This window comes from Pelodiscus sinensis, chromosome 9 (assembly GCF_049634645.1).
Source record: "Pelodiscus sinensis isolate JC-2024 chromosome 9, ASM4963464v1, whole genome shotgun sequence".
Classification (NCBI taxonomy): Eukaryota; Metazoa; Chordata; order Testudines; family Trionychidae; genus Pelodiscus; species Pelodiscus sinensis.
The window spans coordinates 49,861,223-49,885,469 of NC_134719.1; the positions used below are offsets into that span (position 1 = coordinate 49,861,223).

A 24,247-nucleotide genomic window follows, 5' to 3' on the forward strand; every position below is an offset into this window, starting at 1 on the left:
GCAAACCACTATGTTTCAAATATAAAATTAAGATTACTGTTTAAGGATCTAAGCAGATTTTTCCTCAACCAAAATATACAGAAAAGATGTGTTTAATATGAATGCCACCAGATGAAAATAACCAAACAAAGTCTCCTAAGCATATTTTATTTATTACTCAAATTCTACAGTCATAATACAGTTTACTACCATTATTTCACTTGCAAAAATTTCAATATAATGTACATCCAAAGCCAGAACAGCATCAAGACCCTGCTATATTTGAGAAGTTAATAGGAAAGAATATCCCTTTCTTCCTCAAACTGGAACATTACATTATTAAAGGTGCATTATTCACAATAAAAGAGACTTCACACTGATGAATTATTATTGGTCACTATTTGTATTCAATACATGTAGGATTGTGGGCCCACACTGTACTGCACACATTCACAGTAGGATACAATTCCTACCATACAGCTAAGGGAGCTCACAGCCATGGGAAAGTCAGGGGGAAGACTCCATGCTTCTCAAAGGGATGGTGCCTTGGACAGAATGCATGGGGCCATGGCACCCAGTTCTTAGCACTGTCTGGAGCACAGTGTTTCAGCAGCAATTTAAAGTACTTGGGTCTCCGCTGCTGCTACAGTAGCAGCAACAATTGGCAGCCCTGGTCACTTTAGAATCACTGGGCTCCATGAAAGTTGCCTCCCCTATACCCCCACTGCCGTTGGCAGGCCTGCATACAGAGATGCAGTATTGAATTTCTCGTCAGAGCAGAAAATAGGATGATTGGAAAGAGATCTTTTGAAATCTAAGACCTGCACACTTATTCTCACAATATACTTAATCAGCCTGAACATTAGATTGCAATAATTTTTAGTTCAAATAATACTCTCTCTCCACTGTTTCAGAAAGGTACAGTGCATCTTTAACATGTGTAAGAAGTTAATAAATGCACTGACCTTGGATATGTACATTGCAAAGTTCATTACCTCTTGCTAATTTCTTCACTGCCCTGCTAAGTTCTGATTTACAAGGACAGATCCATCAAATTAAACACAAGCAAATTTACACCTCATTAATTTTGTATTTAAAAAAAAGTAGATTTTTTCTTTTTTTCCTATATAGTTTAGGTCTCAGTAATGAAAAACAAGATCTCAGTTGAAGACTGCTAAATCTGCAAAAGAATTTTTCAACTTCATTTTGTTACCTGTAAAATTTTTAAAATCTTTCTAAAATACTAACCATTTGAGTTCTACACTGCAGAAACCTGAGGGAATTAAGTCAAAATTCCATTAATAGTTCAGGAAATGCTGTATGCATATAAATACTGAATGCCCATTTACTAAATAAAGATGACTACATTAAGGCACTCAAAGGGTTCATTCAAAGGGTCTTCCTTCCAAAGATCTTTTCTCAAATGAATTTAGTTTCTTTTATAGAAAGTAGTATTCACTTTGGGATGGCACAAAGCTATTTACATACTTAAAGTGATATTTCTACTCTAAAACCTGTATTGGCAGGAAAGGTGTTCCATGTTTATCAAGGACTTCAGATTAAAAGTAATCATAAACTGCACAGGGTAAGGGGGTATATGATAGAGGTCTATAAAGCATGAGTGGTGTGGAAAAAGTGAATAAGGAAAAGTTATTTACTTATTCCCACAATATAAGAACTAGGGGTCACCAAACGAAATTAATAGGCAGCAGGTTTAAAACAAACAAAAGGAAGTTTTTCTTCACTCAGCGCACAGTCAACCTGTGGAACTCCTTGCCAGAGGATGCGGTGAAGGCTAGAACTTTAACAAGGTTCAAAAGTGGGCTAGATAGATTCATGGAGGTTAGGTCGATCAATGGCTATCAGCCAGGATGGGTGGGAATGGTAGCCGTAGCCTGTTTCTCTGGAAGTGGGAAACAGGGAAAGGATCACGTGAGGATTCCCTGTTGTGATCCCTTCCTTCTGGGGCATCTGTAATTGGCCACTCCACTGTTGGCTGACAGGATACTGGGTTAGATGGACCTTTGTTCTGACCTAGTATGGCCGTTCTTAGGGTGAGTTTGCAGATTCACTTTGGGAACTGAGTTAAACATGTACATAACCAGTGATAAAGATTCTGCAATAGAAAACATAGCTGTGTTGCTTACGATGTCTAAATCAAACTGCACCGAAGTTTTTCACCCAGCTCAAAGTCTGCTAAAATGGATGCAGAGGTAACTTGCTGTAAATCAGTTAAATATCCCTACAGAACTCTGAATAAATCCCAGGAGCAAAACTTCTGCATAAGAAAGTGAATTTTATTTTTTTCCAATATCATACTTTAAAATGAGAATGTGGTAGAATAGTCATTTTATTTATTATCTCTTGTGCTCAACTATTAAGAAGCTGTAACATTTATTATCAGTATCATTTATTATTTCTATTCATTATTTGTCAAAGAAGTATTTTTACATGTTAAGTGTTACCACTTATTTAAACATTCGAAATGCAGAAATATCTGATGGGAAAATGTCACTATATGAGAAACTATACACATACAGATTTATAGGCATCATATGTCCTGCTGAGATGTTAAACTTAACCTCAATTTTAAATATGACAAGGGGCACATATATCATCGTACTAACTTTACCCCATATTTCTCACTGACACTATTGTTGGCAATGCTGTATGCCAGGTTATCTTATAGTATGGTATAACTGTTACAAGAATAAATCTGTTCAATGAATCTATTGTACATATGTCTCTATGAAACCTTTGTAATAGCTAGTATAAATCTGTAAAGACTGAAATATTGTCAAATCGACTAAATTCAGCTACCAGATAAATGAATCCATCTCCTTTCTGAAATTTCTATTTTCTAGACAAGAAAAATCCGTTAACCAATACTACAAAGCTGCCTATCCATTCAGAATATTTAATATGTCCTTTATTAATCAATACAATTTTAAAAAGAGCATGATCAAAATCACACAAGCTAATATAGAAGGCTCTTCCAACCACAAAGCATGTTAAATCATTATATAGTTAGGTGTTAGATCATCGTTGAGAAATATTTTCCAAAAAGAAAACTTCTAACCTTCTGTAACTGTTGTTAGAGGTGATGCTCATGCTCATTCCAATGCAGGTTTGTGCGTGTGCTGTAGGCCTCACCTTTGGAAAGTTTTCCTGGTGGTATCTATTGGGTAGACTCAGGTGTCCTCTGAAGTCTCACCCTGATGGTACAATATATAGCACCCTGCCAGCTCAATCCCTTCTTGCTGGCTAACTCCAACAGAGGGGTAAAGGAGGGTGGGTTTTGAAATGGACATTAAAAGCATTTCCGGAAAATCATGCCAATCTAGACGCAGCCTATGTGGTTATTCTGAGGTAAGTGCTTGGATTTCTGAGCCCTTTCTGACATAAGTAATGATGACTAGAAAGGCCATCTTCCAAGATAGGTAAAGCAGGAAGCATGGTACCAGTGGCTCAAATGTATGTCCCATCAGCTGCAAGTTGGCATTCCAAGGATGTGGGGCTGTTGTACTTATAGGTACATCTGTTCCAGCTCTCACTGTTTAGGAGGAGTTCTCGAACAGACACTCATTCATAGACAAACACTCCCAAATACATAGTATGGAGTATATATATGGTACATGCAGGATCCCAGTACGTGGGGGGAGCTGGTTTAGAAGTCAAGCTGCTCCCAGTGCACACAAGCTCCCCTCAACCTTGCCTGTAACTGCTGAAAAATTCAAGTTATGCATGTAATTAAACATATTTTAACATCCCTAATATATAGTAGACTTGGTACCAGTGACATTAAGCGATGCCAGGAGTCTGTTGCTGGTGTTGACTTATTTCGCACTGGGGGGATATGGCAATACTAGGAGTCCCAGTCACCAGTGCAGTCCTTTCTTGGTGCTGAGGCAATGGAATGGTGCTGCCCCTCCCTCAGAGAGACTGGGGCACTCTTCACCAACTGTTACGTACTGTGTATGTTCCAGTACACTGTGTCTGTTCCAGGGCACTGAGGTGGGACAAAGCCCTGCTTCTATGAAATGGAACCTAAGTCTGTTCCTATCCCTACTTGTCCTGGGATTGAGGCTCCTGCAGATTCTGCATCACTCCTGTATGTGAGTCTCCTCCAGATCCCTAAGACAACTATGATGCGGGTCACTGGCATCAGTTTATGGTGTGCTGCTCTCTGAGCCCTTGGAAATAAGGAATACCTCTGTGCTCAAGGCCAGTTAACCCTGCTAAGTGGGGAACACTTACTAATTATACTACTATATGTATTAATTAACCACTAACAGTAACTGTTTCACAGAAAGTCCACAGAGATGAAGCACTTACAAAAACACAAGAGACCAGAGATGTTCCAGCAACTGTAAGAATGGAACTGAGAACAGCAGGTTGATAGGGTCTTATGTGCTGCGCCATGAAGGTGTGATGAAAGGGTGCATCAGAATTGACCCAATGAATACCGCTGAGGGAGAAACTTTCTGGCAGCAATGTGTTCACCTACACTCCAATGGACATAAGCAAGCACTTGAAGCACAATTTATCCTACCATACAATTTGGCTGTGTCTAGACTGGCAAGCTTTTCTGCAAAATCATCTGCTTTTGCGGAAAAACTTGCCAGCTGTCTTCACTGGCCGCTTGAATTTCTGCAAAAGCACTGACGATCTCATGTAAGATTGTCAGTGCTTTTGCGGAAATACTATGGCTGCTCCTATTTGGGCAAAAGTGTTTTTCCGAAAAACTTTTGCGCAAAAGGGCCAGTGTAGACAGCACAGATTTGTTTTCCGCAAAAAAGTCCCAATCGCGAAAATGGCGATCGGGGCTTTTTTGCGGAAAAGCGTGTCTAGATTGGCCACAGACGCTTTTCCGGAAAAAGTGCTTTTGCGGAAAAGCGTCCTGCCTTTCCGGAAAATCATGCCAGTGTAGACGTAGCCTTTGATTTTAGGTGCAATGATATTTCCTATATTTTACAAATCACAGTAGCCAATCACAATGGTGCCTCTTTTGGCTTGATAACTTATGAACAGTGTGATCTAGCTGGGAACAAAGTTTCCTACAATTTGTATGCTAAAGAAAGGAAAATTTACGTTTAAAAATATTTAAGGCAAAATATTGTAAATAAAAGGAATGCTCTCATGTTGTTAATGAGTATGGTATCTTCTTCATAAACTTCACCAAACAACAATTATCTTACTATAGTACTATACTATATAAGACCAGAAGCACAAGGCAAATTGTGAAAAGTTAAATAGGAGTAAAGATTAAAAGACCAGAACAGAGGTGAAGAAGAGAGAAAAATCCCAGTAAGAGTGGAACAAAACAAGGGAGAGGATAACAGATAACAAGCACAACTATCCACATGGATTAAAAACTGGAGTGTTTTTTGCAATGGAGGAAAAATGGTTAGCTGAAGGTGTCCTTGGAGATCAAACCTGCATGTCCAGATTAATGTATTATTCTTGGTCCAAATTTATATTTAGGTTTGTGCTGTATAGCTTTTTAAAGACAGAACTGTATAGGCTTAAAGGAGTATAAAAACATCATGTATTACTGAGCTGTGTCTACAAGCTAGCTGAACAGGTATTTTAGCCACCAAGTGGTTTTATAGTTAGTTATTTAGCTTCTCTGATGAGGTAACTGGCTCTGTGGACATGGGGAAGTCAGTGGATGGCATATACCTTGACTTTAGCAAAGCTTTTATTAGTCTCCCACACATTTCTTGCCAGCAAGTTAAGGAAGTAAGGACTGGATAAATGGACTGTAAGGTGGATAGAAAGCTGGCTAGATTGTCCAGCTCAACAGGTTGTGATCAATGGCTTGATATCTGGTGCATGGTCAGTTTCAAGCGAGATGCCCCAAGGATTGATTCTAGACCTGGTTTTGTTCAACATCTTTATTAATGACTACATGAGGGAATGGATTGTACCCCCTGCAAGTTTGCAGATGACACTAAGCTGGGGGAGAGGTAGACATGCTGGAGGGCAGGGATAGAGGTAGAGATAGGGTCAGGAGTGATATAGACAAAATGGAGGACTGGGCCAAAAAAATCTGAGGAAGTTCAACAAGGACAAGTGCAGAGTCCTGCATTTGGAGTGAAAGATTCCCAAACGTTGTCACAGTCTGGGGGACTGACTGGCTAAGTAGCAGTTCCACAGAAAAGGAGCTAGGGGTTACAAATGATGAGAAGGTGGATGAGTCAATAGTATACGCCGTAGTCAAGAAGGCTAATAGCATATTAGGGTGCATTAGGAAAAACATTTCTAGTAAATCTTGAGAAATTATTCTACTGTATTTGGCACCGGTGAGGCCATATCTGGAGTATAGTATTTAGTTCTGGGCTCCCCACTACAGAAAGTATGTGACTGCATTGGAGAGGGTCCAGCAGAGGGCGACTAAAATGATTAGGGGGCTGGAGAACATAGGCTGTGTCTAGACTGGCAAGTTTTTCTGCAAAAGCATATGCTTTTGCAGAAAAACTTGCCAGCTGTCTACACTGACCGCTTGAATTTCCGCAAGAACGCTGACGATCTCATGTAAGATTGTCAGTGTTGTTGTGGAAATGCTATGCTGCTCCCATTCGGGCAAAAGCCTTCTTGCGCAAACGCTTTTGCGCAAGAGGGCCAGTGTAGACAACGCGTTATTGTTTTGAGCGCGATCAGGGCTTTCTTGCACAAAACCACGTTTAGAGTGGCATGGACGCTTTTCCGCAAAAAGTGCTTTTGTGGAAAAGCATCCGTGCCAATCTAAACACTCTTTTCCACAAATGCTTTTAACAGAAAAACTTTTCTGTTGAAAGCACTTGCAGAAAATCATGCCAGTCTAGACGTATCCATGACGTATAAGAGGCTGAGGGATTAGGGCTTATTTAGTCTGCATTAAAGAAGAGTGGGGGAAGATTTGATAGCTGCCTTCAACTTCCTGAAGGGAGGTTCCAAAGAGGATGGAGAGAGGCTGTTCTCAGTAGTGAGGGACGGTGGAACAAGGAGCAATGGTCTCAAGTTACAGTGGGGGAAGTCTAGGTTGGATATTAGGAAAAACTATTTCACTAGGAGGGTGGAAGTACTGGACTGGGTTACCTAGGGAGGTGGTGGAATCTTTCGGCTTGACAAAGCCTTGGCTGGGATGATTTAGTTAGGGTTGGTCTTGCTTTGGGTAGGGGGCTGGACTCAGTGACCTCCTTAGGTCTCTTTCAGCCCTAGGATTCTATTAGCCTGACTGTGCAGAGCCAAATGGAAAACAAAAACAAGATGTTCCAATGCAAAGAGTATTAAGTTGGAACGATCAGTTCTACTCTCTCGTGAAAAAAACAATTCACTATTATTTGTCAGAAGTTTAATTCCGAATAAAGGTTAGCAATTACAGCTTTAGCTCATTTTCTTTTTCATGTTACCGTACTTATTAGACTACTTCTTGCCCCCAGACAGATTGACGTAAGAACAGATTGACGTAAAGTACACTCCAATTATCTTCTCCTAATCATTCTACATACTAGAAACTTTGGGTTACTGGATTTAAGACTAAATAAAATCATAACACGAATGCTATGGTTATCTTTGCAATCAACTTAAGGTTTACAACCATATGTAAAAAAAGGAAGAGGTGAACAGCGTACAATGTCTTACAGACTTGTGCATGAGGTCAGTGTTAACTTCCAGATCTCTGTCTCTGTGCTCTGTACCATTCAAGTGGAATTGTAGGTGACAGCAGCCTCTATGCATTGCCCTAGGAAAGGCTTTTGCAAATCTCAAGCAATCTGCTATTGGGGGAATTACTACTCTCTACCACCTCCTTGGAAGGCACAAACCTTACTCATTGATTAATTAGGGGAGCAGTCCATCTAAGGGATACTACAGTTCTATTTGTACAACCAAAACCATTCAGAATATAAAACTGTACTTTATTAGTAGTTCAGTAGAGTATGGATGATGGAGTAAGGTAAATACTTAGAAGCAACTTTTCAATAATGAAGAGGATATGATTAGAAGAGGTATACAAGTCTAAGAGATGTTTAATGTACTGAATGTTTACCTTCACTCTGCTTATCTAGTGCAAGAATTTAGGTTTTCAAAACAGTTGCTCACTGATTTAGTATTAGTGTAATTCCCCATTTCTTAATCTGTTAGTAAAGTCTTTAGTCCAATTTTTATGACAGACGTGTGCAAAAAATGCATAAGCTCATTTAACATTAAGTATCTAGTTTCCTAATTTTCCAATAGATTAATATTTATACTAACACTAGACTCCTACTACTTCCCAATAAGAAACTGTACTTACCACATCTACTCAGTTTTTATTAACATTTCTGGCTTAACATTTATTAGATAGGCAACTATTGTGTGTCAGAAAAAAATTACTAGTTTAAAAAAGTGCCCTTATTTGAAATAACTAACATGGTTTGATCAAGTGAATAGATTCCCCACAATCCCTCTCCAGTCCAGCACTATCAGAACATTACTGTTGCTGAACCAGAGAATTTGTTGGACCACAGGAGATCAATTTTTCAGCAACATTACCAACACTTCCACTGCTTAATGGGGTCTTAGAAGACACTTAGTAGTAAATTAGAGCTAAATAACAGCACAGGACACTGAGAGCCAGGACTACTGGCTGTAAACAAGTTCTACAGGACAGTGGGAAATTTGGCCACACCTATAAGTGGACATCCAACTAACTAAAATCATGCCGGTCCAGGGAGTGCAGGACTAGAGAGGTTGAACCTGTAACTAAAAAAACCTTAAAGATAAAAATTGTGTTCTTAAGTCTGTGAACTAGAGATGAAAGTACCTTAACATTTCTTACAGCTACTGTCCTGTACCCAGGTTCCCTGCCAGCTCTTTAAACAGCCCTCTGCTGGCTTTTGCTGCAGTTCAACCAGCTCTGGCCAGAGCTGCACAGCAGGGTGCAGACGCTTACTTTCACCTCTGCTGTGAACATACTGAAAACACCGTTTGATAAACACATTACTATTCATTTACGTTCTAAAACAGATTCAAGAAGTTATCTGTAGATAACTTTCTCCCCTATGCCATTTTACCATCATATAGAAGATTAAGATGTTCACTTGCAATCTCTTGCTAATCAAGTAAGATTCTAAGTATGAAGGGGGCAGCTACATAGTACAAAAATCACTAACAATGTCAATATGAAGTAGGAATGTTAATGTATACCTGTGAATATGGTTACACAATGTGGGTAGTGGGAAGAAGTGGGAACCAGTGTGCATGGGGAGATGGCTTCTGTGGAGCTGCCTGCCTATCACCCCCCTCTGCCTCCTACAGAGGCAAAGCGCAGGCAGTGGGGGGGGGGGGGGGGGGCCCTAGCAGGAGCCAGTGCTCACCTCCTCCCCCATGTGTAAACGTGTAACCTCTACATGTTTACACAAATACATGTATTTTAACATTCCTAATATGATTAAGAAATAGTTTTGAAAATTATTTCTCTTATTTTAATAAAAGAATCAGTGAAGTAAAATTTTAAGTGATTAAATGCCATGAAAATACTCTGTTTGGGGTTTTTTTTGGGGGGGGGAGGGAGGGTGGAGGGGAGGGTTGATAAGTTTGCTTCAAAACAATGAGCATATTTTTTTCTGGTTATTTCTATTAATGGATGACCAAAATTTAAATGTTTAACAAATGCACCTGAATTAGTGTATCTACCTCATTTGAAAAGCACTTGAAACTCAGCAAGCTATAGCTTTGGCAGATGGGACTTCATTTTATAACTTCAGGAACTTTTTGCTAAACAGAATTTGTATAAATTTCTTACAAAGCTTGCAAATTCTACAGTAGTGCTGCTGAAACCACAATGTACAAAAACTGCCTTTCAATTTACCAAAAAAGTTACATTTTAGAAGATCCAGATCTGTTCAGAAAAAGTATGATTATCACAATTTAATCATATTTCCACTTTCACTGTGTCACTATAAAATCTGACAAGTAACTTCTACACTCCATCACAGTTACATGGTCTAGTGCACTCCAAAAATATTTCTTTTATAGATTTGAAACTGACAATGGAAATGGTTGACTTGTACTTATTCTTCTCAAATACAAAGATTTAAAAAATTAAGCTGCTGTTAAATGAATACTATTTAAAAACACTAACGCTATTTCCCTTTCCTGCCCTCATTCCCAATACCAGAAGTAATTTAGTTTATTGTTAAAGACAAAAGACATTGTACAGTGACAAAACCTTAGTACAGTTCAACTATTATAAATGAAATTAAATCAAACTGTGTAGCTCTGTTTAGCAGGCTTTCCTATTGTTGTTTTAAAGCTATGTGCAACAACAACAACAACGTCATTTCTCATCTGTTTTTCCCCTTTACAAAAAGGTATCATTCTGATATGTGCATCACGTGCCATATTTTAGTACAGTACATTTGGCTGGGAGTTCTCAGGGCAGAGTCTCTTGCCAGCAACAGACCCCTTTTGAACAGTAGGTGCCTAGAGATTAAATCAAATCCAAAGTGAAGTTGCGAATGACATCTAGAGCTCCCGTGTCAAAGCCACATATATCCAACATCCCTCTGTCATCTGGGTCGGCTATGGTAAAGCCATTTGATGTCATTCCACAAACGATCAGTTTAGATGGAATACTCATGTTCTAGAAGTAGGAAGGAAAGCAAGTCATTTCCAGTACACCAGAATATGCACACACAATTTATGAACTAGGGCCTAATTCTGCAGTCCTTACTCAGGTACTCCACAATGCACTGATTCAGTGCTGATGGCAACAGATTTACTGAGTAAGGATTGCAAAAATCTCTCTCAACATCAAGTCAAAATAAAAATCTATTTGATTTATGTGAAAACGAAGTAAATGCCATCAGTTGCAGTTACACATCATCAAAGCTTAGTGAAAGGGATACAGAGTTAACCCACTTTTCAGCAGACTATTTGAAATTAAAACATTTCAATTTTCTATAGATTAGATTTCATACAGTGACTGCCGGTAATAGACATCCAATCATCTATTAAGGAGGGACAGCTGCATTTATGGATAAAGCATAGCTTCTGCAGTCAGATCAGATCTCAGCTCTGCCTGAGACTTCTTGAAGACTATGAGGCCAGTTATTCAACATCTTTGCCTTAATTTTATCCAACTGCAGAACAATTAATCAAACAATACAGAACCCTTGTAATATAGGTGACTCTTCAGTGTTTGTGAAAAACTTTGAAGTCGTCATGAGATTTATAAAGTATAGGGTATAATTTGAATATAAACGAAATAGCTCTCCTACTGAGGATGCCAAATGCCTATTATGTTCAGAATTTCAACAACATTTTATGACAGTGGAACATATTTATAGAGAATTTTTTCTGTAATTTGATTTCAGAAAGTTCAACATTAGAATGACTTGCCGAAAGAAATCCTACACAGTTTACAAGATGAGCACATGAAAAGCTACTGGAGGCCAGTAGCCTGCAGAGCTAATAACTTCAGTAGCTTCCCTTTTAAAAAGATAGTAAGCATAATACATTTCTTGAATTAAACTTCTCTCAAAAAGAAATATTTGGACAATTTAATATTTATTCCCCACCACTGTGTGAGGTGACAATTATACTGTATTATCAGAAGATTATTTACCTCCCTGTACTTCCTCAGAGCAACCACAGGGTGAATATTTCCAGCAAAGGTCTCATTATCAGTGAATACAATAAAGACATCAGCAGCTGTGTGTGTTTTTTGAGCCCATATCATTGGAAGAGAACAATCAGTGTTGCCCATTGGAATCTAAAAATACATAAAGATATAAATTACGAACTGCATAGGACACTTTCCCTGACAATTCTAGAAGTAATATAATGATAACTTATGTATCTCACCCCATATGATCCTGAAGTTTGATAGTACAAAGGAGGACATGAGAAAGTTAACACTTTCCTACTGCTATCTACAGTCCCATTCAAGAGTTAACATTCAACAGGTTACTCTTTCTTTGATATTATTTGCATTGGAAAAACATTGAATATAAATGTATCAAAATCTCTCTCTCTAAAAGTTTTTCCTGCTGGACATCAGAATGATCTTGCCAGGTGACAGAATGATGTCATCACGTTATCAGCATCAACAGGTTCTCTCAGTGAAGTGAGGCTGTATCTAGACAGCGGGGCTATTTTGGGATACCCCTAGAACTCTTTCTGCAATATTCCTTCTTAAACAGTCATTTCCCATTTTGTATCAGTCCTATTTACCTCATACCATTTCTCCAGATCACTATGAATTTTCATCCTTACAAAGTACTGAAAAACTCTCTCAGCTTGCCATCCTTCACAAACTTTATAAACATACTCTTTATGACATCATCTAAATTACTGATGAAAATATTGAACAGAACCAGACCCAGAACTGATCCCTGCAGAACCTCCACTGTTTGTACCCTTCCAGCATGACTATGAATCATTGATAACTAGATTCTGGAGATAGTTATCCAATCACTTTTGCACCCATTTTACAGTAGTTCCATCTAGGTTGCCTTTCCTTAGTTTGTTTATGAAAAGGTCATGTGAGCCATATCAAAAGCTTTACAGAAATCAAGACAAAACATATCTACTGTTTCCTCCATCCATAAGGCTTGTTACCCTATGAAAGAAAGCTATCAAGTTAGTTTGATATGACTTGTTTTAGGAATATTAAAAAGCTGGTAATTGGGTAAACAAGTAACTGCTGAAATCTCAACGGTTACACGATTACCAGCACACGAACAACAGAGCCACAGACAGCTCTCCAGAGCTGGTGCGTGCTGCTGCCTCTATCTGATACAGAGGCAGCAACACAGGTTGGCAGCCACCTCTTTGTGTAATTGTGAACCTAGGTTTATTGGTTAACCGTTTGTACGGTTATACTTTCACAGCCTTAACTTCTTCTTGACAAATCCATGCTTACTACTACTTATCTTATCTTCTAGATTGTCTGCAAACTGAATGCTTAATTATTTGCTCCATTATCTTTCCAGGTACAGAAGTTAAGATTACTGGTCTATAGTTTCCTGGGATGTCTTTATTTCCCCTTTCAATAGATGGGCACTATACTTGCCCTTTTCTAGTCTTCTGAAATCTCTTCCGTATTCCACGACTTTTCAAAGATAATCGCTAATGGCTTGGATATCTCCTGAGTCAGCTGACATAGTGTTCATCAGGTCCTAGTGACCTAAAAGCATCTCATTCGTTTAAGAATTTTTTCACCTCCTCTCCCACTTTCAGCATCTGACCCTACCTCATTTTCACTAGCCTTCACTATGTTAGGTGTTCAAACACCACCAACCTTCTTGGTGAAATCAAAACAAAGAAGTCACTAAGCACTTCTGCTATTTCCACATTACCTCGTTTCTACCTCTTCATTGAGTAATAGGCCTACGCTGTTCTTAATATTCCTCTTGCTTCTAATGTAATTGTAGGGGTTTTTTTTTGCTAACCTTTATATCTCTAGCTAGATCGACCTCATCTTGTGTCATTTGTTGTTATCAAGCACAAATTAACATAACTGAAAAATACTGATTAGATTAGAACATTGCAGTGGCTATGCAGAATTGAAGATATTACAATGACTGTTTATACAACTGTTCTGAAAATGTAAAGTACTTTACATCTCAAATATCACTATATGCAGAAGCTTTGGTAATATTACAAAAAAATTGCACAATTTTGCCTTGCAGAATGCATTGTTCTCAATCTTTTTTTCAGTTTGAGATTATGCGCCAATATCACTTCTCTAAAATGATGTGTAAAACTATTCAAAGACCAAGGTAACATAATTTGTTTGACATAGCTTTTCAGTAGAAACCAGCTACATTAAGAACAGAAAAACAACAAGAAGAATATTTAAGTAAATAAATGTGGAACAAACACTGCTTGGATTGATTACAAAGCAAAAATAGAATGCAAGTACTAAGTTACCTAAAATTATGCCTTAATTTTTGGCAGTGGTTCATCAGAAGTATACACTACATAGAGTGCAACAAAATGGAAAGTATTTACATACTTCATTCATTTTCACTAATACTTGAGGTAACGTCATGTCTTTTGTCACTGGACAAGGGACCATTTCATGTGAAAAGGCAACAATATTGGAATCTCTCTCTGTGCGTGCAACAACCTGGGAAAAAATAGAGTTTCAGGAAATCAGGTCAAATATTTTAATTATATCACTTTGTAATTATCTGCAATTTGTTTGTTTTGTGATAATTCATATTTTTTCCTGAAAACACAAAACACCAAATTAAAGAACAGATATAACAGACCCTCCCCTGCCCCCCAAAATGAAGTCAGTGCAAAGTAAGGATAGAGGTGAAACACTATTACCCTAGAGTGCCTAACTATTGCAGAAATCCAAGACGAACAACTAATAGACCTACTCACAATCACAAGTAATTGTTCATTTTTCACTTTTAGTTATGAAGTTTAATTTCCCCCACTTTCTTTCTCTTTCGTTGTTGCAAGAGGACACTACTTATATTTTTCTGTATTCCTGAAATTTAAAAAGAACAACTAACTGAACTTAAAATATTATCATCCTTTCTAAATTAACATTCCATCTGAGTGAATACACTCCTCAAAGCATGACTTGATTATCTGGATTAAAGTATAATTTTTTTCCCAAATGGTTTTTCAATTCAGTCTGCACTGTTCTGTCAAGGAAAGTGATTTTAAATATTTTCTGACAGATCAAATAAAAAGCATTTGATACACATACTGGGTACCTGCCTTGAATTCAGGTTAGGGATGTAATCAAATAGTCGACTATCTGATAAGCCTAGGCATACTGGATAGTCAACTACTTGCTTACATCACTTGCTGTATCACAGGCAGAGGGAGATGGGGCAGGAACTGGTGCTGGCTTAAAAAACGTCTCTGTAGTGCTGCCTCCCTGCCCCACCCTATGCTGTGAGGGGCTGCTGGACCTGGCATGAGCTAGGACTGAACAAACCTGGCTCAGTCCCAGCTTGCGCTGGGTCTGGGACCTACCTCTGCTGTTTAAATGCAGCAGGAGCTGGGCTGCCTGCACACCTGGCTCTTACTATATTTAAACTGCAGAGCCTCAACAGCTTTTCCTTATCAATTAAATTATGTCAATAGTCATGATTTTTATCGACTACACGATTAGTGGATTATCTGCTTCTTTACATCCTTGATTCATGCAGCTTTTACTGACCCTAGTTACCAGCAACCTCCAGCACCCTTTTAAGCAGTCAGAAGTAAGAGTGTTCTTGATATATTGTGTATACCAGAAGCAAGGAGAAAGGTGGAACAGAAGCCACTTTTGGTGGCTCTATGTCCCTCAGATTTTTACCATGCTTAGGAATTCCTCTAGTGGCAGCTTGTTTTCACTTACCCTAAGATGGATCTCCTGGGGTTTGATTTAGCGTGTCTAGGAAGGACTTGCTAAATTGACTGCTGATGGTGCCCCCGATGACCCTGGTACTTCACCAGGATGTGAGGAGCAAGGGAAGTCAACGGGAGAGTTTCTGCTGTTGACCTCCCACAATGGGGACACTGAAGAAATTTGACCTAAGGTACATCAACTCCAGCTACACTATTCCCATAGCTCAAGTTGCATATCTTAAATCGACTTTCTCCAGTAGTACCGTCTAGCCTCAGTGAGCTCAAGCCTAAAGAACTCTGAACAGTTAGAGAAGAGATTTCTTACCATACACATTGCTGCAGCAACCGTACTAGCACTGAGCACGCTGCCCAAAACTCTTTGCGACATGGAAGCACTGACATCAACAGCAAGCAAGAAACGTTTTCCCGTTGGTTCCACTGTCTAAACAATGGCACAAATACACATGCACACATATATTAAAAAAAAAAAAAAAACCTCTCAGAATTCTACTTGATTTTCAATTCACCCCCTTCCTATCCTAGGAAAATACATTTAAAAGCAGTTAAGCAAACGAAGTCAATTCTCCCCATTCTTTGGCACAATATAGTTTTATAAAACACATATTAAAACTCTGCTACAAAAATTGATTACCATGTTACGTGATGCCTCTCATACAAAAGATTTCTAAAATTTCTAAAGCAATTTGAAGAGCCTTTTATAAAAATAGATAACTTTCCCTAGTTATAAAACAAAGACACAATCCTACACAATAGGTTTTAAGAGGAAAAGAGCAACTTCACCTGTTCAAACTAAATGGGAATTTAGCTTCACAGAAAGAAGTTACCCATGTTTAAAACTTGCCAAAAAGAAGGTTAAATAATAACCCTGGTGCTGGTAAAAATGTCCTGAAATCATCTTTGATGACAAGTGGTTAGGACTCCAGTTTTTCCATTTTATCTCAAAGACTGCATCTCCTTTATCAACAGAGTTGTCCTGTGAGAGAATTTCATGTGGACTTGGTGACTTTAGGGGAGACACTTTTCTGACAAATTCTGTAACAAATCAATACCCTAGCATCATTCCACAAGCAAATGGAACCAATCATATTACCAATAGCTGAATTCAATTTATCCAAACCATTTTTTGGCAAAAGTACCATGGCTTCAAAAATATTAGCAACAAAAGCTTACATTGCACTGTAAGTTCTAAGAATTACACATAGCTTACTTAAACATTTACCAGAATTGTTTTGATAAATAGAAAGTTACTAACTAGTGTAATTACAGAACTATTTAACCAGTGCATTCATATCTGAAGGTTAATTGCCATTTTATTGCCACATTTTTATGTCTGTCTTAACTTCATAATATTCTGAAAAGGCCCAGAAACAAGGAAAAAACATCAAAACAAAAAACTAGCTAACCAAGAGTTTTGGTTAACTGATCAAAACAGAAAAAACAACAAATAGTCTCGCAGCATCTTAGAGGCTAACAAAAAAATGTAGATGGTATCATGAGTTTTCATGGGCACAAACCAATTCTTCAGATGAACCCAATAAATGGCATTCATCTGAAGAATTGGGTTGGGCCCACAAAAAGCTCATGATACCATTAGGGTTGCCAGGTGTCCGGTATTCACCGAGACAGTACGATATTTTCGCCTCCTGTTCGGTAAAAAAATTCAGAGAATACCAGACACCTAAAATGTCCGGTATTTTCTGATTTTTTCCTCGGCCAGGAGGTGAAAATACCGGGCACCTGGCAACCCAACGAACACTCCCTGGCTCCCAACCCCCTCAACTCCCATGCTTACCTGGTTCTGCAAGTCTGTCGGCACAAAATGTCTGCTGACCAAGGGGAAGCCTGGATCTTAGTGCTCAACCACTCCCCTGTTCCTATCCCTGCACTCACTCTTAAAGGGGACATGCTATTTTAATTAAAAATGTTTTTTTGGCTTAACTTTTTCCTTCAACAGAACTTTTTCCCAGTGTTATTTTTTTGGGGAGGGTGTGGGGGGTAGGAGGGTGTTCGGTATTTTTGTTTCAACCATCTGGCAACCCTAGATACCACCTACATTTTTTGTTAGTCTCCAAGGATATGTCTACACATCAAAGCTATTTTGGGATACCAGAGGTATCCTGAAATAGCTATCCCATGTCTTCACAAGCCACCCGTTATTTCAAAATATTTATTGAAATAACAGGTGCGCTATTTCAGCATCCTGGTAACCCTCATTCCACAAGGGTTAAGGGAAGTCTCGAAATAGCACTTTATTTTGAAATTTGGTGCTGTGTAGACAGCATCAAATTTTGAAATAGCCTATTTTGAAATAAACTTGAAATAAAAGTACACAATTTGCGTACCACAGATTGTGTATTTTATTTCGAGTATAGAGTGCAGTGTAGACATAGCCTAAGATGCTGCAAGACTATTTGTTGGTTTTTAAGTTTTTCCCAGTTACAGACTAACATGGCTACCCTTCTGAAACTTTTAATCAAAAATAGGTCACTCACTAGCTTGTTCACATACTCCTTAACTGAAGCTAATGGTTATCTGAAAACATTATAGTATTACACTTCATAAAACATCATAACAGCTGATGAAAGGCAATTTTATTCTGTAATCATTTCAGCCAATCTTTTTGAACAAACATGTATAGCTTCAAAAATTAAAGGGGCACACAGTTTAAGGTGCTGGATTAAATGTAGGGAAAATTCAATTATGTGGAGAATCTCCACTAAACACTTATGATATTAATCCTGCTGATAGGAGCAGGCATATTTCACAGAGCATAAACTTCTTTAAAACTGAGTACCTCAAATGTCTGGAAAACAAAAATGTCTGTCTCTCACTTAAAAACAAAAAAAACCCACACACTCGCAACGTCATGGTACCCTTAAGCTAAAAACAAACTAACAAAACACCTCCACTAATTTTGGATTGAGTAGGTTAAAAACACAAAACAATGGACTGGGTAGGTGGAAACAGAATTTGCACTGTAAGAAAAAGTATTAAGAAGGGAGTAGGCAAAAAGTCTTGGTGTAATAGGGTCAGCACTCACCTCTCGGCAGTGCCTATTCTCATTGGGTGCATCTGCACCCTTTTAAATGATTCTCAGGTGTTTTTTCCACATTCATCCTTCAGCTCCTCCGGCCCCAACAGAGAGCAGCCACAGCCAAAAGAAAAGGAGGCCACAGGAGTTCCGCATATGGAGCCCTGAGCACCTGCCTAACCTTAAGCAGCTGTGTCGCTTAGAGGAAACCCTTGAGCCCACCCTAGGCTCAATCCTTACTCAGTATCAGTCAGCCAAGAGCTCCTTCATTGCTCCCTGTTAGCAAACTGTCTTCGGCGCAAACTTAAAAGCCAGCTAATCTCTCGTTCTCCTTGTCCTTGCCAGCCTACTGTATGTAGTCCTGCTATTCTTCCAGCCAGGCACGCAGTTCTTTATTCTTCAGCTCCAAACAGCAATTAACTATTGTTCTTTGTTCTGCAGCTCCTTTTACATGGCCCTCCTGGCCCCAGCTGCCTCTTATTGGTTGCTTCCTTGCAAACACCCTAGGCTTTCTGGAAGTCTTCTCTACTGCTCCTTCCCTGGGATGGGTATGTCAGAATCCTGAGGCTCTCAGCAGTGGGCCTGTGAGCCTACTCCACCCCATGGTACCCAGGCAGAATTTTAGGACCAAACTCAGTAAGTATACTTGTATATCTTATTGCTTACTCTGCTTTAAAATACTCCAGGCTTATGACTTCTTTAGCAAGGGTCTGCAGATACGATAGTTAAACAGATCATTACCTTGAATGTCTTATAAAAGGAGGCATCAAGAGCTTCTATAATGTCTTTATCAGGAAGCCAGTGAAGTTTTCCCCGGTTTCCATGTCCTGCTTTGTAGGTTTCTAATGCAACCAAAACATGGAATGGATGTATTCGAGCCTATAAGCAAAACATGCTTTAAAAATATATTTAAAGTACAAAAAAGTTCAATCAGTTCTGAAAATTTAGCTACAAATTAAATTACCTCTCTCTACAGTTGTAATTATTTACCTTATTATATTGTTTCTTCAAAGTTTTAGATACACTTATAGAGGCACAGGTATTAGATGAGTGCCTATTTAATACATTAAAAATCACAACAAAAATAAATGACTACACACACATACACATATCCACTTCAGTCACCACACTCCTAGCAACATCCTTAAAAAAAGGAGAAAAAAAGATCTCTTGATTATGGGGATTATTGCACCACTGTCCCATGTCTAGTCTCTCCAACTGCTCCCTCCTCAAAGGTTAGGCCTTGTACCTTTACTCATCTCAGGGTGGAACTTTGCAATTTTCCCATTCTTAGACCTGCATCTGGTTACAATTAGGGATGTTACGAGTACAGTCAGTTACATGGTTAAACTGATAAACCTGGGCTTAGCGGTTAATTCTGACAACTACATGCAACACCCCGTCCTCCCCTTGCTGCCCCTGTATCAGAGACAGGGCAGGGGAGAGGGAGACAGTGCCCATGGGGAGCCAATTTTTAAGCCAGCTTTCACAGAGTCACCTGCCCTCCACCCACTGCATCCCACAGACAGCAGTCCGGGGGGGGCGATGGCCTTCGATAGCTTCTATGGAGCTGCCCCCCCACTGCTGCCTCTGATAGAGAAGCAACAGTGTGGCGGGTGGAGTGGAAAGCAGGGCAGGCAGGAGCCAATATGCACGAGGAATTTATTGGGAGGTGAGGGGGGTGGGTGAGGCGGTTCCACAGAAACCAGGTCCCCACGTGTGTTGGCTCCCTCCGGCCCTACCCACGCTGCTGCCTCTATGGGAGATACCAAAGAGTGGGAGGGGGAGGGCAGGCAGCTCTATGCAAGCTGGCTCCCGGCATGTATTGACTCCTGCCCTCCCTTTGCCTCCCAGTACTCGGGGGGAATCCAGCTTAAGAGCCAGATTCCCAAGAGCACTGGCTCCCATGGAGCTACCTGCACACCCCAGCCCATGCTGCTGCCTCTGATAGAGAGGGAGGGAGGGAGGAGTCCATGAGCAAGTGAGCTTTGCCTTGTGCACCAATATTGAGGTCATGTTCACTTGTTCGGATATGTGCCACTGTGACACTCAACTTATTAACAAATATTGTATATGTATTTTGTAAAATATTATGGAAGAAAAAATACTAAAACAAGGGTTAATTAACAAGGTGCGTAACTTTAAATGTGTATTTAATATGAAGTCAAATAAAAAGAAAATTAATGCTGTAAAATTTTAAATGGCCAACTTCCTCTGTTTATAGCCCTCTCCCAGATCCTCCACCTGCTGGAGTAGATGATCTCTCTTCCAGTTCTACAGGACTGTTGGCACTATATCATTTAGGATGTGAAGAATGAAATGCACTTGGAAAGTTGCCTACCTTTTCAAAAAAAACTAAAAGCCTTCAAGGTCCTATCCAGTCAGTTCTATGCATTAAGGATGAAATGCACAAGTGATGTGGCCATCAACCACACTCAATATTTAAGTCCCGAGTTGGAGCTATGTGCACAGTGGCCACTTTGCCAAGAGCTTTGCACATACACAGGACACCTCCCTCTGTTGCCTTGGAGATCTGGCTCTGTTCCACCTACTTGTACAGTCCTACTGAGATGTTCTACCTCTAACCCCTTAGTGGCCATACAATAGCAGCCAAAATTGGTATGTATGAGCTAATACTTCTAATAGCAGTAATTTCTGATTGGATGCTGGCCTGAAGAACCCCCAGGGGATGCTGCTGCAGAAAGTACAACAACAAATTCAATTTGTTTTGTAAATAACGGATTTTTATCTAACCTTAAATCAAATGTCATCTTATTATAAATTCACAGTAAAACCTTTCCTCACTTCCTCATGCATCTGACGAAGTGGGTCTTTGCCCACAAAAGCTTATGCTCCAATACATCTGTTAGTCTATAAGGTACCACAGGACTCCTTGTCACTTTTGCAGATCCAGACAAACACGGCTACTCCTGATAGTAAAACCTTGATAATCGTCAGTTTGCTAATCTCAAACCCAAATCCTCATTAACACCTTGCAATCTCACTTTATCTACTTTGTGAAGACTTAACAGTCAAATATTGTAGTGGAAGCCCATAAGGTAAAGGCTTCTTTATTATTTATAAAATACACAATGGTCCATTATTTATAATTCAAACAACTATGCATGTAAAAAACCAAAATACTTTTTCTGCTGCAGTAGTTTTGAGTTTGTGTTTTTCTGTTGATTTGCTTATTTGTAAAGTTTGCTAATTTACTATGGCTCTCCCAATCACTAATGTTAATTAGCTAGTTTCTACTGCATAAAGTGTTCTCTGTAGTATTTCTACATTACTATATTTGGCAATAATATGGACAGCATTAGTCTTATGTATACTTTTTTTTAAACCGAGGAAAAATAATTGTGACTAACATTTAGTAACAGTGCCTGCCCACCTAACAGCCACAGTCCTAGTCCCAGCTGGAGCAGCTGCCTGCCAACCATGCAGTCCCAGCCTTCACCTGTCTCCCACCATGAAGCTCCTCCAGCCGCAGCCAGCAAGCCAGAGCAGCCACCTGCCCCCCTCTCATGTGGCTCCTAAGCACCTCCTAAGCATTTGCTCTGTCCACTTAAGCAGCCGTCTTTTGCCTGCCACGCAGCTCTTTCGCCATGGTCGCTAGAACAGCCACCTGCCTCCTGCCACACTGGTGAGCAGCTCTGCTTAGGAGTTGCACAGGATAGAAATTCTCTTTACACATACAAGCGCACATCTTACAGGGAACTATGGAGTTAGTATACATAGAAAGCGGCTTTCAAACTGGCTCCCCACACATATCAGTTCCCATGGAGCTACTTCCCTTCAGTGCTGCTGCCTCTTATCGGGACGGGAGCTAGCGCTCGTGGGGAGCCAGCTTAAAACCTGGGTCTCCCACAACACTGACTCCCACCTGTCTCTCCACCCCCACCCTGTGCGTAAGCGTGTAACTGCTAAGATTTTCAGTGGTTACACGTTCACACAAATAAACAGTAGTTAACATTCCTAGTTACAATTACCTTTCAAAAACCAGTGATTTGCAATGACCAACAACCTTCTTAAAAACAAAAGTAGTGTTTTTAAAAATTTAGTAGTAAGAACAAAGCTTTGAAGAAAAAAAGATTTAAAAAACTAAATAGTCTACATGCATGTATATCTTAACTAAGTTCCCACCATTCCACAATGGTGACCTATACAAGCCTAACTTCTTCAGACACTCTGGGAGGTTCCTGTGTCTGAGGCTAGTTTCAGCCTGGTTCTCTGCTTTGGTCTCCCCAGACACTTGTTTTTAAAATCACCTGGAATTGTTTTCAGTGCTCAGAAAATATGAGCCATTCTTGGTTAAACCAGTTTCACAGGGTGGCCACAGGCCTGAGGTAACAAACACTAGTTCCTGCGTGCTTCCCCTCCCCCTCCACACTGATGCTTCTCTACAAGAGGCAACAGTGCAGGAGGGAGGGGAAAAACAGGAACCAGCTCCATAGAATCTGGTGCTCCTCACAGGCACCGCTTCTACCTCCTGCCTCCCCTTGCTGCCTATGAGCCAGAAGCAGAAAAAGGGAAGGGGAATGCATGTAGTCGACAAGATTGTAATGATTTCTAAAGCAGTGCATGAGAATGCTTAAATTATCACATTAACGCATGAGACCTGCAAATGAAATTCACCATTGCTCCAACTCAGGAAAACATTTAGTCAAATACTTAAAAGTTAAGTCTATGCTTAAGTGCTTTCCTGAATCAGGATTCATAAACAAAACAAAGTTAAATGCAGAGTAGTGAGAAAAGAACTCTCACAAAAAGGTTTTGACTTCAACTAGCTATGCCATTATATGTAATTGGCTTTAGCTATCTCAAAGCACACCTAAAACATGTCTCATCAATACATACACTTCTCGAATTTCTAAGAAATGCAACTTAGGAACAGACTCATATCAGAAGTAAAAGCCCTGAGAAATGAAAACAGTTTTACCTTTTTTAACAATTTCTCATTTCTCAGTCTCTCACACACTAATGCTACTTCTGAGCTTGCTGGTTCAAGAACTGAATTTGCAGTCATCTTGCCTAGATTCCTCAACATTGCTGTTATAGGCATCTCCTGCAACAATGCCTTCCACACCTGTTTCCATATATTATAAGGGGGGAAAAGACAAAAAGGTCATTTTAATTTGCCAAGAGACTCTGTCTGGTATATACACAAGATATCAAGCAAAATATATAAACAATGAATTTTAAATGTCAACATTATACAGAGAACTTCATCATGTTGTATTAATTACTTAATATATTTTTATGCAAAGAAAAATATAAATTTCAGCAATCCAAACTTGTTAAGATATACAAAACAACATATTTTAAAAGGACACCGGTTCATCTGATGCAATATATTAATATTTACATGTACATGCCCACCTCTTTAGATTTCAAATGGTTTGTCTGGAGATGCTCCCTAACTAACCTATACTCTTTTATCAAATGAATAACTTCCAATTCGTCCTTCGTGTGTTTTGCTTTCTCCACAGCTTCCAGGTATTTTAACAAGTTTTCAGTCTCTGAAGAAAGTTCCTTGTCCTTATATGCCTCCTGGACTTCCTTCCACCCCTTGGTAATGTATTTAGTGATTATAACAAGTCCTGTTAGAAGACAAAAATATTTTTCATTCAGGATTATGATCCAGGTATCATAGACAGTTTAGTAAGCCTGGAAGGAGAATTGATTAGACAGATGCTTTTAACTATGGTTTCATTCCCAAAACTGCTAGTCAGCTATTAACAGAGTAGTTCTAATTTAGAATCACTAACACTATAGCCAAATACATGAGAATGCACAAGTCAGAATACTTTTCAGGATGCATTTTTTTCACCATATCATCTCCCTTTCGAATGTTGAAACTTAAACACCACAGCAAGTACTGTGTTG

General features: G+C 39.3%; 1 protein-coding gene across 5 annotated transcripts in view; it reads right to left on the reverse strand.

The window, feature by feature from the left end:
* Nucleotides 1-133: 133 nt before the first annotated feature.
* Nucleotides 134-24,247, reverse strand: part of RO60 (Ro60, Y RNA binding protein) — a 37,250-nt gene continuing 13,136 nt past the window's right edge. For 4 of the 5 annotated variants that reach the window (XM_006129140.4, XM_006129139.3, XM_025187782.2 and 1 more), the window contains 7 exons: nucleotides 23,741-23,961; nucleotides 23,301-23,447; nucleotides 19,100-19,237; nucleotides 15,632-15,748; nucleotides 13,967-14,080; nucleotides 11,573-11,719; nucleotides 134-10,588 (listed from right to left, as the gene is read on the reverse strand). In XM_006129140.4, the coding sequence (XP_006129202.2) occupies nucleotides 10,436-10,588; nucleotides 11,573-11,719; nucleotides 13,967-14,080; nucleotides 15,632-15,748; nucleotides 19,100-19,237; nucleotides 23,301-23,447; nucleotides 23,741-23,961 (1,037 nt within the window). In that variant the 3' untranslated portion in view covers nucleotides 134-10,435. Of the gene's footprint in view, nucleotides 10,589-11,572; nucleotides 11,720-13,881; nucleotides 14,081-15,631; nucleotides 15,749-19,099; nucleotides 19,238-23,300; nucleotides 23,448-23,740; nucleotides 23,962-24,247 lie in introns of those variants that run through there. The other variant, XM_006129143.3, reaches the window with a different exon arrangement.